Here is a 13817-nt window from a genome sequence, read left to right on the forward strand (position 1 = left end):
GTCAGGAACAGCATAGGGGGCAAACAGGAGAGTCTATGTTTGGAGTAGGAGATCAGCAGAAATCTCTGTCTTCTCCTCCATAAATAGAAATGCTGTTCTGTAGGAAGAACCTGCATGGGTTAGATATATGCCCGTATGTATGATTGTGCATGTTAAACCCCTCGCACTTTTTTTTAAAAAGAAAAGCAGCGACTGAGATCAAACGACATGTTGTGGAAAGGGGCCTAATTCTTTCTACGTCTTCCATTTCCCTGCTCCATACAGCTGTATTGTACAGCACTGTTTCTTTTGCCCTGACCTGGATAGCCCAGGATAGCCCAATCTTGTCAGAATCTGGAAGCTAAGCAGGGTCAGCCTTGGTCAGTATTTGGATAGAAGACCACTAAGAAATATCAGGGATGATGCACAGAGACAGGCAATGGCAAACCACCTCTGATTGTCTCTTCCCTTGAAAACCCCATGGGATCACCATAAATTGGCTGCAACTTGATGGCAAAAACCCCCAGTTTATTTTGCGGAATTCTGCCAAAAGAAGAACTGCCTTGTAGGACAGGGATTATTTAGAAAGGACAGCGGAAGCATAGGCAGAGGTAAGTAGAACTGGGAAACTGGAGGCACTAGGATCAAGAGAAAGGAAAAGGCCAACACCCTACTTCAAATGGGAAAGTTGGAGGATGGACTGGTCACTACGGTTATTTGCAAACTGCTGCTCTTAGAGTGCAATGTTAAGAAAAGTTACTCCAGTCTAAGCCCATTGATTTCAGTGGGCTCAGACTGGAGTAAGTCTGCTTAGGATTGCACTGCAAGCCCCTTCTCATCCATGTGTACTGCCTGCATCTCAACTGATGAAGATGAAAGCAACCTTTGGGGCATTCCTTGGCTGTAGCAACTTTCCTGCAGGGAATCCTGTAACACCGGTAACATCAGAATCACATCTCACCTGCAAGAGGGGGCCCAATGAGAATGGTGATACTCTCTAAGATGGTAAAAAGGCCCAAGGCACTGGAGAACCTGTCCATCTCTACCACATCCATCAGCACCTGGAAAATAAGTGCACCAAGAACACTCATGGAGATGCTGTAGACCACACAGTAGAGGATGAAAGCACTGTACTCAGCTGAGATAGCACAGATGAGGTTGCTCAGGCCATTGAGCGCCACAGCACCACTGAAGAGGTAGATCCGCCGGCCAGTGAAGATCTTGAGGCCTGAGAGCAGGCCTGCCATGGGGCGCATGAAGATGTTAATGAATCCAATGATGGAGATGAGAAGGGCTGCCTTGCGCTCCTCCACCCCATTCAAGACGGCGTAGGGCACCAGATAGATCATTGGCAGCACAAAACCCATCACCATCCAGGCCACTCCAATGGTGTAGATGCGGTAACCTTTGTTTTTGCAGAAGACATCAAAAGCCAGGTACTTCTGCAGTGTCTGGACGCAAGTATCACACCTTGACCGATGCAGGTGCACCTCATGAGTCAAGCCATTGGATAAATGTATGTCTTCGGCTAAATGTCCAGGACCAGACTTAGATGATGGGGCAGGCGGTTTGACTGGTACTGGTCTCATCATAGCCCCACAAACGCAGCAGTGCAACATCACTCCCCCAAACACGAAGAAAGTATTTCTCCAGCCCATCTCATCAAGCAAATACTGGGAGAGCAGTGGCCACAGCGTGAAGCCAATGGAGACACCAGTGGAGGCCAGAGCATTAGCCAGAGCTCGACGGCGTACAAAATAATAGCCAAGCACAGTGACTCCTGCCTGGAAACTAAAACATGCCCCTAGTCCTTTAAGGAGACAAAAAGAGAGACTTGAAAGAATATGAACTTGCAATGCAGAAGATCATTTAGAAACTAAGATGTGTTCCTAACTTAGCACTGGTATCCTATCATCCCACTTTACCCATTCAGAATGACCTTACTGTTACCTGGATATGCTACAATATTTGCAAAAAGTACAAAGACAGTAAATCCAAAAGTTGATATTGTATCCAAATAAGTTCTGTATCTTCAACTGACTGTGGAGTTCAGTTGTTAATTCCATGCTCATTTTAGTTGCTGTTGGTCTAAAGGGTTAATGTCATTCACCTTGATCTAGGATTGCGAATGTTATATTTCATGTTACCACCTTTTCCCAAGTTAAATCTGTTAACAGCAAAACAAAAAGGAGTACTGTGGTAACTCAAAGACTAAAAAGTTAATCATGGCACAAGCTTCCATGGACCAGCAGTTGCATAAAATGCTAACCTCAGCTGGCAGACACAGAGATAGAGAGGCATAGGCAAAATAATTATACCGTGAGACCAAGAAGCAATGGAATGCAAGAGGTAAAGTCTTTGGCTTTGTAATGAAAAGCTCAAATGTATACGAAATAAACATAGTGAGCTTCCTGATCACTGCTATCCTTTTGGATCCTGCCTGCTTATACTGATACAATAAAAATATGCAATTGAGGGGGCTTGCATGGTTTGATGAGGCTGCGGGCTATGGAGGGCCACCCAGGACAGACAGGCCACAGTGGAGAACTCAGACAAAACATGATCCACTGGAGAAGGAAATGGTAACCCACTCCAGTATAAAGAAAACCCCGTGGACAGTAACAAAAGGCTAAAAGATATGATGCCGGAAGATGAGCCCCTCAGGTCAGAAGGTGTTCAATATGCTACTGGGGAAGAGCAGAGGGCAAGTACAAGTAACCCCAGAAAGAGTGAAGCGGCTGGGCCAAAGCTGAAAGGACGCTCAGCTGTGGATGTGTTTGATGGTGAAAGGAAAGTCCGATGCTGCAAGGAACAATACTGCATAGGAACCTGGAATGTAAGATCTATGAATCAAGGTAAGTTGGATGTGGTCAAAAATGAGATGGCAAGACTGAACATCGACATCTTGGGAATCAGTGAACTAAAGTGGATGGGAATGGGTGAATTTAACTTAGAAGACCATTATATCTACTACTATGACCAAGAATCCCGTAGAAAAAATGGTGTGGCCTTTATAGTCAACAAGAGAGTGAGAAAGGCAGTAATGGGATACAATCTCAAAAGTGACAGAATCGAAGGCAAACCATTGAACATCACAGTAATTCAAGTCTATGCCCCAACTACTGATGGAGAAGAGGCTGAAATGCACTGGTTCTATGAAGACCTACAACACCTCCTAGAACTAACACCAAAAAAAGATGTCCTTATCATTATAGGGAACTGGAATGCTAAAGTAGGAAGTCAAAAGGTAACTGGAGTAATGGACAAGTTTGGCTTTGGAGACCAAAATGAAGCCAGACAAAGGCTAACAGAGATTTGTCAAGAGAACATGCTGGTCCTAGCGAACACCATCTTCCAACAACCTAAGAGGCAACTCTACACATGGACATCACCAGATGGACAACACTGAAATCAGATTGATGATATCATTTGCAGTCCAGGATGGAGAAGCTCTATAAAGTCAGTAAAAACAAGACCTGGAGCTGACTGTGGCTCAGATCATGAGGTACTCATGGCAAAATTCAGGCGTAAACTGAATAAAGTTGGGGAAACCACTAGGCCATTCAGGTTTGACCTAGATCATATCCGTTATGAATATATAGAGGAGGTGAAGAATAGGTTTAAGGGACTAGATTTGATAGACAGGGTGCCTGAAGAGCTATGGACGGAGGTTCATGACACTGTACAGGAGGCAGCAATCAGCACTATCCCAAAGAAAATGAAATGCAATGTCTGATGAGGCTTTACAAATAGCAGAGAAAAGAAGGAAAGTGAAAGGCAAAGGTGAAAAGGAAAGATTTACCCAACTGAATGCAGATTTCACGAGAACAGCAAGGAGAGATAAGGAGGCCTTCCTGAATGAACAATACAAAGTAATAGAGGAAAACAATAGAATAGGAAGGACTAGAGATCTCTTCAAGAAAACTGGAGAAATCAAGGGAACGTTCCGTGCAAAGCTGGCCATGATAAAGGACAAAAATGGTAGGGACCTAACAGAAGCAGATTAGGAAGAGTTGGCAAGAATACACAGAAGACCTATACAAGAAGGATCTACATTTCCTTGACAACCAAGATGGTATGATCACTGACCTTGAGCCAGACATCCTGGAGTGCGAAGTCAAATGGGCCTTAGAAAGCATCACTAGCAACAAAGCTAGTGGAGGTGATGGTATCCCAGCTGAGCTATTCAAAGTCTTAAAAGATGATGCTGTTAAAGTGCCGCACTCAATATGCCAGCAAATTTGGCCACAGGATTGGAAAAGGTCAGTTTACGTTTCAATCCCAAAGAAGGGCAATGCCAAGGAATGTTCAAAGTATCGCACAATTGCACTCATTTCATACACTAGGCTTCAGCAGTACGTGGCTAGAAAACTGCCAAAAGTACAAGCTGGGTTTCAAAGAGATAGAGGAATCAGAGATCAAATTGGCAACATTCGCTGGATTATGGAGAAAGCAAGAGAGTACCAGAAAAACATCTACTTCTGCTTCATGACTATGCTAAAGCCTTTGATTGTGTGGATCACAACAAACTGTGGCAAGTCCTTAAAGAGACCACCTCACATGTCTCCTGAGAAACCTGTATAAGGGTCAAGAAGCAACAGTTAGAACTGGATCTGGAACAAATGATTGGTTTAGCATAGGAAAAGGAGTACGACAAGGATGTATATTGTAGCTCTGCTTACTTAATTGATATGCAGAGTACATCATGTGAAATGCCAGCCTGGATGAATCACAAACCGGAATTAAGATTGCTGGGAAAAACATCAACAACCTCAGATATGCAGACGATACCACTCTAATGGCAGAAAGTGAAGAGGACCTCAAGAGCCTCTTGCTAAGAATGAAAGAGGAGAGCGCAAAAGCTGGCTTGAAACTCAACATCAAAAATACTAAGATCATGGCATCCGGACCCATTGTTCCTTGGCAAATAGAAGGGGAAGTCATGGAAGCAGTGGCAGACTTCATGTTCCTGATGGGCTGTGACCAAAGGCACAATCCCACTCCTCTCAACATGCCTAGAGTGTACATTCTTTAGGGTTGCCAGCCTCCAGGTGGAGCCTGGAGTTTTCCCACCTTTACAACTGATCTTCAGCTGACAGAGATCAGCTCCCCTGGAAAAAATGGCTGCTTTGAAGGGTGGGCTCTATGGCATTGTACCACGCTGAGGCCCCTCCCCTCCCCAAACCCTGGCCTCTCCCGGATCTACCCCCAAAGCCTCCAGGTATTTTCCAACCCAGACCTGGCAACCCTAACACTCTTTGAACAACTGAACAGGTTATATGTGGAATGCAAAACCACGATCAAGATTTGCATACCTGTCTCTGCATTTTGGTACACTCACCAGTGATAAATCCAGCTGTTACATAAAGCTGGCCAATGGATTGGGAGAATGCGCTGGCAACCATGCCCACCCCGCTGAGGAGGCCTCCAAGCATGACAGTGGTCCTGCAGCCAAATCGCTCCACCAGAATGCTGCAGAGGGGCCCTGAAAAGCAATTATTCCAAGTGTCAGAGCTGAGAACACTCAGTGCGATACCATGAGCAAATTGTTGAGTTTGGACACTGCTGGAGATGTAAGGAGTCAATATATTGGTAATCTACTCTGGGCAGGAGCTAGAACAGTGATGGCGAACCTTTTAGAGACCGAGTGCCCAAACTGCAACCCCAAACCCACTTATTTATCGCAAAGTGCCAACACAGCAATTTAACCTGAATACTGAGGTTTTACTTTAGAAAAAACAACTCATATATTAACTTAAGATGATCCAAACAAAGTAAGGAAAGCAATCCCAAATGCTTTCATGTACTTAAAATTATTTGGCAGAGAATTCGACACTTTAATGATGGTCTGGGCCTGGCTGGGGCGATGGCACATGTGCCCACAGAGAGGGCTCTGAGTGCCACTTCTGGCACCCGTGCCATAGGTTCGCCACCACTGAGCTAGAAGGTACTCTGAATAAACAAAATTTGTTTGGCAAGAGTGCAAAACCAAGGTAACTTGCTATTTAGATACAGGAGTATTCAACTGTGGTCTACAGTTGTCCTAAAGTACTAGAGAAATTATGAGAGACACTTAGGGTTGTCAGCCTCCAGGTGGAGCCTGGAGATCTCTCAGAATTACAAGTGATCTCCAGACGACAGAGATCTGGAGAAAACAGCTGCTTTGGAGGGTGGACTCTGTGGCTTTGTACCCCCACTGAGGCCCCTCCCCTTCCCAACACCTCTCTCCCCAGACTTCACCCCGCAAAATCTCCAGGACTTTCCAACCAAGAGTTGGAAATCCTAGTAACACCGACAGCCTGGCTTACAATCTTGGGGCATATCATAAGCATAGGGTTGCCAAGTGATTCTTCGCCGGGAGCAGGGGGCTCCCGGCCGGTGTCGGGTGTGTGTGCGCGTGCTACACCCGGAAGTGACATAGGCATGCTGGGGGCGGGGCCACGGCCATACAAGGGAAAACCATAGGGTTCCCCCCGGGGCCCGATTCCGCGGTGGCGGAAATCGGGCCTCCGAAGCGGGGGTTTACCCGCCCCCACTTGGCAGCCCTTTTACAGCATCATAAAATACCATGACTTGTTTTATAAATAGTTAACAGGTGCCCCTCTGGTAAAAAGAATTCCTTTGCAGAGTAATAACTACATTCATTTTTTCCTCAAGGCATGTTTTTCTCTCTCTTTACTAGCAGCCACAGGCAAGCAGGCAATGAGTACAGGAAGCAGAATGTGTCCTTTCTGGTGATCTTCTACCTGGCTTAAATTACTTTTTTATGTTACCTTCTTTTGAGCTCTTCATTCCTGTGACTCTGGTGCCTTTTTTGTGTAAGGAAATAAATTCCCAAAAACATATCCGCTCCGACACCCTTTGGGACAATCCCCATCATTGCGGAAGGCTATTTTCTGAAGCCAAGAGCCTTCACTTTACAGGTGGATATAACAACATCTTTCTCACATGGACTCAAGGAAGATTACACATAGTGAGTCAGTACAATCGACAACATGGGATATTAAATAACTAATGCATTTCATATCAGTTAATTAAACGTAGAATCCTGGATATAGAAATGCAAAAACTAGTTAGCAATTGCAAACAAAGCCCGCTCCCCCTTGAATTTCGGAATCCTTCCAACTATTGGCCATCTGCCTTCGTACTTATCAGCCCTTCACGCTCCACAATTGCGCCGAGCATTTGCACTTGCTAGATGCAATACTCTTCCATCTGCTGTTACCTATGGTAGATATAAAGGGATTCCATACTCAGCTAGACACTGTGCGTGTAATCAAAACCAAGTTGACTCCGTTTTCCATATTCTCCTACACTGTCCCCAATATGATGAGATACGTCTTACCTTTTTAGATCCAATCTTATTTAATATGATAGGCTGTCCAGGCTTTTAAGGTACGCTACCTCTTGAATGATTTGTCACCCGAAATAACTGAAAATGTAGCCTCTTTTTTAAGTTTGGTAATCAGTTCTGCACAATGTATAGATGCATATGATTGATTCATTTCTCCTTGTTACCTATTTATCCACTTTTGTTTCTTCCTGTAACCTAACACATGCCAATAAAGGTCTGTGTATGTATGTGTATGTAACTAATGCATTAGGCTATTAGAAGACTGGAACCACCAGAAAAAACATGACACATTAAGAAGTACAGAAATTACATAATAGGATCCTACTTATAATAATAGTACAGCAATAAAGACCACAAGTCCCAATCATTTATCCGAGTAAGTTTGTGAAACCATTTTGTACTGTGCAGTTCCCTCGCTCTAAAGCCAGTCGAATCCGACTCTAGGGTTGCGGTGCTCATCTCCGTTTCAAAGCCGAAGAGCCAGCGCTGTCCGAAGACGTTTCCGTGGTCATGTGGCCGGCATGACTAAACACCAAGGCGAACGGAACGCTGTTACCTTCCCACCGAAGTGGTCCCTATTTATCTACTTGCAATTTCTTGCTTTCGAACTGCTAGGTTGGCAGGAGCTGGAACTAGAGATGGGAGCTCACTCCATCATGCGGCACCTGGGTCTCGAACTGCTGAACTACTGACCTTCCACAGCCTGCAGTTCAGCATCTTAACCACTTGAGCCACCGCAGCAGTCTTATTACCAGTGCAGAAAAGCCCTTCTGAACAGTTCAGTTTTGCATAGCTTGCGGAAGCCCAGGAAAGTGGGGGCTTTCCTGACATCCTCAGGCAGGCCATTCCACAAGGTGGGGGCCACAAAGGAGAAAGCACACATAAGGGGAGTTGTTGCTGGTTTTGCCCATTTGCAGGTTGGCACGTGCAAAAGCCCCTGCTGACATGAGCGGAGTTGTCGTGGCAGAGCACAGAGAAATAGGAGGTCCCGTAAATAAGAGGGGCCAAGACCATGGCGGGCTTTATATATGATATGTGCCTGTAACAAACGGGCAACCAATGGAGAGCTTGCAGAATGGGAGTAATATGCATGCTCTGTCTAGCTCCCACTAATAGTTGAGCTGCAGCACTCTGGACCAGGTGGAGTTTCCGAACGGATTTTTATGTGAAACCAATGTACAGTGCATTACAATAGTCTAGTCTTCATGTGGTATGGATCCAGGTGGCCAAGTCAGGTGTATCAAGGTATGGGGCCATTTTACAGGCTAGGCTGAGTAGGAAGAAAGCCTTTTTTGTGGCTGCTCAGTTTCATCCAAGAAGATGGCATATTTGTACGCATGAGGTTCCATGTCTTATCTCAGTTTCAAGGCTTCAGATTTCTGCAGAACACACAAACTCACAGCTTGGTTGTACACGGTATCCTAAGGCAGTGGTTTGCAGCCTATGGTTCTAGAGTGAAATGATGATGATGATTTATTAAAGTTGTACCCTGCCCTCCCCGCCATGGCGGGCTCAGGGCGGCTAACAAACATACGTGTGAAAAATACATTAAAACTCCATAATATGGTAAAAACAAAATTAAGATTACATAAAACCATATCTACTCATTACATCCTATAATAAGAGATGGCGACGTTCTATCAACATCTGAATGGCCATCTACATCCTAGTCCAGGTTCCTGCCAGGCTGTTAGCTGTCCAATTGGTGGTGATGTTGATGTTAGGGCCAGGGCCATGGTGTTAAGGCGGCACCCTACTTAAAAGCCTGGCGGAAGAGCTCCATTTTACAGGCCCTGCAGAACTGCAAAAGGTCCTGCAGGGCCCTGATGTCATTTGGGAACTCATTCCACCAGTGAGGGGCCGCCACAGGAAAGGCCCTGGCCCTCGTTATGGCTAACCTGACCTCTTTTGGGACCGGGAGAACCAGGCGATTTTGGGATCCCGATCTTAGTGCTCTCTGAGGCACATGGGGAGAAAGGCGGTCCCTTAGATAGATAGGTCTCCGACCATATAGGGCTTTAAAGGTAAGAACCAGCACCTTGAACCAAATCCGGTATGCTATAGGCAGCCAGTGCAGTGCTTTTAGGGCAGGCTGGATGTGTTCCTGTAAAGGAAGAGACAACAACAGCCTTGCCACTGCATTCTGCACCAGCTGCAGTTTCTGGATTTGGGACAGGGGCAGCCCCATGTAGAGAGCACTGCAGTAATGCAGTCCTGAGGTGACCATTGCATGGATCACTGTTGCCAGGTCATTGTGTTCAAGGAAGGGAACCAACTGCCTAATCAGCCATAGGTGGTAAAAGGCTGACTTCACAGTGGCTGCTACCTGGGCCTCCATTGTTAAGGAGGTGTCCAGGAGCACTCCCAAACTCCTAACCTCCGGTGCTGGCACTAATGGTACCCCATCGAAGGTCAGGAGAGGGATCCCTAACCTTGGACTGCTCCGACTCAGGCACAGGACCTCCATCTTCATCTGATTCAATTTCAGTTGACTCAGTCTAAGCCAACCAGCCACAGCTTTCAACGCCAGGTCCAGATCTCCCAGATTAGAGTCTGACTGGCCATCCAACAACAGATAGAGCTGGGTGTCATCACCAGTCCATACCTCCGGGCAATCTGGGCAAGGGGCCGTATATAGATGTTAAATAGCATTGGGGGGAGCACCGCTCCTTGGGGCACTCCGCAGCTTAGCGGGTGCCTTCCGGATAGCTGTTCCCCAACTGCCACCCTCTGTCCCCGACCCTGAAGAAATGAGGAGAGCCACTGCAAGGCAAACCCCTTAATCGCGGTATCGGTGAGGCGGTGGATCAGTAGTTGATGGTTGACCATGTTGCACGCCGCTGACAGATCTAACAACATCAATACTGCCATGCAGCCTCGATCCAGACGCCTCTGGAGATCATCTGTGAGGGCAACCAGAACCGTCTCTGTCCCGTGGCCTGGTCAGAAGCCGGACTGGAAGGGGTCTAATATGGAGGCATCATCCAAAAAACCCTGCAGCTGATTTGCCACCGCCTTCTTGATTAATTTGCCCAAATAGGGCAAATTGGATACCGTCCGATAGTTGGCTAATTCAGCCGGATCCAATGATGGCTTTTTTAGAAGGGGGCGGACCACTGCCTCCTTTAGGGCACTAGGGAACAGTCCATTCGCAAGGGACTTGTTGATGGTCTCCCTTAGTGCCCCTCACAACCCATCACGGCCAGCTTTAATTAGCCATGATGGGCACGGGTCAAGGCTACAGGTGGTTGGGCGAATCAATGCGAGTAATTTGTCAACCTCCCTTAGGCTGAGTGGACTGAAATAATCCAGAACTTGAACAGAAGACGTGCATGGAGCGAGTCCCAGCTCCTGCTAGTACTCGGGGCTGAGTGAGCGTCTGCCATGCATGCGGGCCTCTCGCTGCCTAGCTGCCATCTCCCGTCAACGCTGTTCCCTTAAACGGGATACTGGGGGAGGCGAATCAGGAGGAGAACTGTCCAAACGTGCTTCTGCCTCAACTGTAGCTTCTGAAAGCTCAGCCCTGTCAGGTGCAGGCGTTACTGACATCATGAGCTGATCCCCAGCAGCACTTAGATCCTCTGCTGGGGCCGTTTGTTCGCACTCAGCAGGAGCCGTGACAGAGGTCATGGCAGAGTGAGAAGACTTTATCTGTAAAATAGCTCGCAAAAGCCTCACAGTCAGTTTCCAATTCTCTGTTGTTTAGTCTGCCCTGTGGCAGAGTAGTAAGAGACTGAATTGTTCTAAATGATTGGGTTGGGTGAGAGCTTGCAGACGCAATCATGGCTATGTAGTATTCTTTTTTCACTCAGTACAGAACCCAATGTGTCTATTTAAAAAAGAAAATCAAATGTCTAAGATGAAGTATATTGGCAGGGTAGGTGGGTGAAAGAATAACCAGTGTGTGATGAGCATGGCAAGCAAATATTTTTATGGGAATGGGACTAAAGAGCTTCTCAGAGATGCTTTACAGAAAGGGAAAGCTGAATGCAAACAGCTGAATGCAAACACAGACCATGCAGAAATTTATACCAGAGTACTGTAACAGTTAGAGCCATGGTGGCTTAGAGGTTAAGATGCTGAGCTGCAGACTGGAAGGTCTGTAGTTCGACAGTTCGAGACCCAAGTGCTGCATGACGGAGTGAGCTCCCATCTCTGGCCCCAGCTCCTGCCAACCTAGCAATTCGAAAACAAGAAACTGCAAGTAGATAAATAGGTACCACTTTGGTGGGAAGGTGACAGCGTTCCGTGCGCCTCGGCATTTAGTCATGCCAGCCACATGACCACAGAAATGTCTTCGGACAGCACTGGCTCTTCAGCTTGGAAACAGAGATGAGCCCCGCTTCCTAGAGTTGGATTCAACTAGCTGACGAGCAAGGGAAACCTTTACCTTTACCTTACTGTAACTGTTACAAAGGATACTCCTGCGCAGGGCTCTAGTCGGGGGGGAGCTCTCAGGTACGGAGCTCCGGAAGAGAACCTCTAGGGGGCGGGGCGGTCACGTGGTGAAGCCCCGCCCCCTTCTTTACCCCGCCCTCTGCTTCGATCCTCATTCCGTTTGGGAATGAGGATGAAGCAGGAGGGTAAGTAGCCGGGCCTTCTGACACACTTCCGGTGATGTCAGGGGGTGTGGCCTTCTGTCACTTCCGGTGATGTCAGGGGGCGTGGCATATGCAAATAAGTTATGCTAATGAGTTATGCTAATGAGCTCCGGCAGCTCTTTTTCTACAACAAGACCCCTGCTCCTGCGTATATTTATTATTTATTGTAAGATCCCATGCATGCTACTCCTAATAAAGGACTTGCAAGAACCAGTGTCTGGACTGAGGAAACTTTATGGATTATAAATTGCCACACAGCAATGATAATTTCTGTTGCATTGTATAGTTTCAGTTATGCTAATGGAATTTCTTATACTAGCTGTTCTTTGATCTCATTCTCTGTACGTTTTGCTCTTCAATTGTAAAAGGATGGAGAGCCCCGTTCTAGGATTTCAACTTTTGATTTCAAATTCTGAAGTAATGGTCTGGTACCTAGATGGGCCTGGCCCTAAGTCAGTTCAAGGCAAAGCCTATGGACTCAGTAGCAAAGTGTTATGATGGGCTGCCCTTATGCTTGGGTACCATACAGATACAGGGTGAAGGTGCTGCTACCAAATCACCAGGCTACTCTCCGTCTACTGCTGCCATGCAGCCACTTCAGATGGCATTATTGAAGACTATTAAATATGACTGCTTTGCTGAACTGGGAAAAGAGTGTGTCAGGACAACGGATAGAACTGTAATCCAAGCGCAGTGCCCTTGTACTGGACGATGGAATGTACTTCGGCCAAGGGGAGCCTTGTGCCTAAGCAGCATGCAAAGCCAGATGTGGACCCACGGACTACAGAAGCCTCCTGCCCTTGCAGCTTTGCAGCCATGCCAGCACTAGGATGTAGACCAGCAGCCCTGACCTCCATACATGCCGAAACGGCAGCAGATCACTGAAGGAAGCCATGCTCTGCAAAAAGGACAAGATGTTCCTGCACAGACGCCATGAAACACTCCCTTCTCCATCATGCCATTCCCTCCCTCCACCTTCACGTATTAACATCATCACGAGAAACATGCATTCTTCTCCAGACAAAAGGCTGTGCCTGACAATGAAAATAGGAAGCCATCAAGTCTCCCTGCTACCCATCAAGATAATGCAGCTGTCAAACATTTGGTCATTAATCCTGCAACATGATCGGTTCTCTTCCTTCTCTCCTTTGTCTATCCCGTTCCCCCAAGAGGTATCACTCCCAGCCAAACCCAACCATTAATCCCTTTTATGCCCCATTCTTAGTTTAAGTTTTCTTAATATTTCCTGGGCACCAGGTGACCAAAGCAGCCCTGCCTCAGGTCACATTTTCGGGTATAAAAGAAGAGTTTTGTACTCTTACTCGATCTCTTGCTTTTACCTCTCCTAACCCCACCCTATCTTGCTGGTTCCATTCCTTGTGCAGTTTGGAACTTCCCCACGTGTGTTGCTGGTCAACTCACATCCCCCTTCTCTTATTTTATTCCATTTTCACTGTAGAATCAACTCGTCTCACCGGGCAGGTAAAGTATCACCCCACCAACAATACTTCCTGCTAATGCAAACGTCTCTACTTTTCCTCTTTGAATTCTTAGTTCTGTATTGAGTGTGTATATCCTTGATTTTATGTTGTATGTTTGAGAATCCTTCAGTAAAGAAATCACTGCTTTAGTAATCTAGCCTCAGAGTCTATTCCTGGGTACTGGGAACTCAAACTCTGGTATACCAAGTTTATGGTCCTATAATTAATGCCTATTGCCATTTAATCATAATTCCCCGCATTTCTTAATAAAATAAGGCAATTTGGCTAACACCACAGTCCTTCAGCTCTCCAGAATCTATAGATGTGACTATGGAGAAAGCACAGATATATACTCTGCAGCATCTGATGCAGCTATGTATAAAATAAATGTGTTAAGGTTGG

The 13817-nt window shown here is 46.4% G+C and overlaps 1 protein-coding gene across 1 annotated transcript in view; it reads right to left on the reverse strand.

Moving 5' to 3' along the window:
• The window catches only part of SLC16A5 (solute carrier family 16 (monocarboxylate transporter), member 5), a 29108-nt gene that overhangs the window by 5279 nt on the left and 10012 nt on the right, over positions 1 to 13817 (reverse strand). The window contains exons 3-4 of the mRNA XM_015410772.1: positions 5321 to 5464; positions 941 to 1789 (exon numbers count right to left, since the gene is read on the reverse strand). Coding sequence (XP_015266258.1) covers positions 941 to 1789; positions 5321 to 5464 — 993 coding nt within the window. The remainder of the gene's footprint in view (positions 1 to 940; positions 1790 to 5320; positions 5465 to 13817) is intronic.

Source organism: Gekko japonicus, unplaced genomic scaffold (assembly GCF_001447785.1).
Source record: "Gekko japonicus isolate JY-2015 unplaced genomic scaffold, Gekko_japonicus_V1.1 scaffold15, whole genome shotgun sequence".
Classification (NCBI taxonomy): Eukaryota; Metazoa; Chordata; class Lepidosauria; order Squamata; family Gekkonidae; genus Gekko; species Gekko japonicus.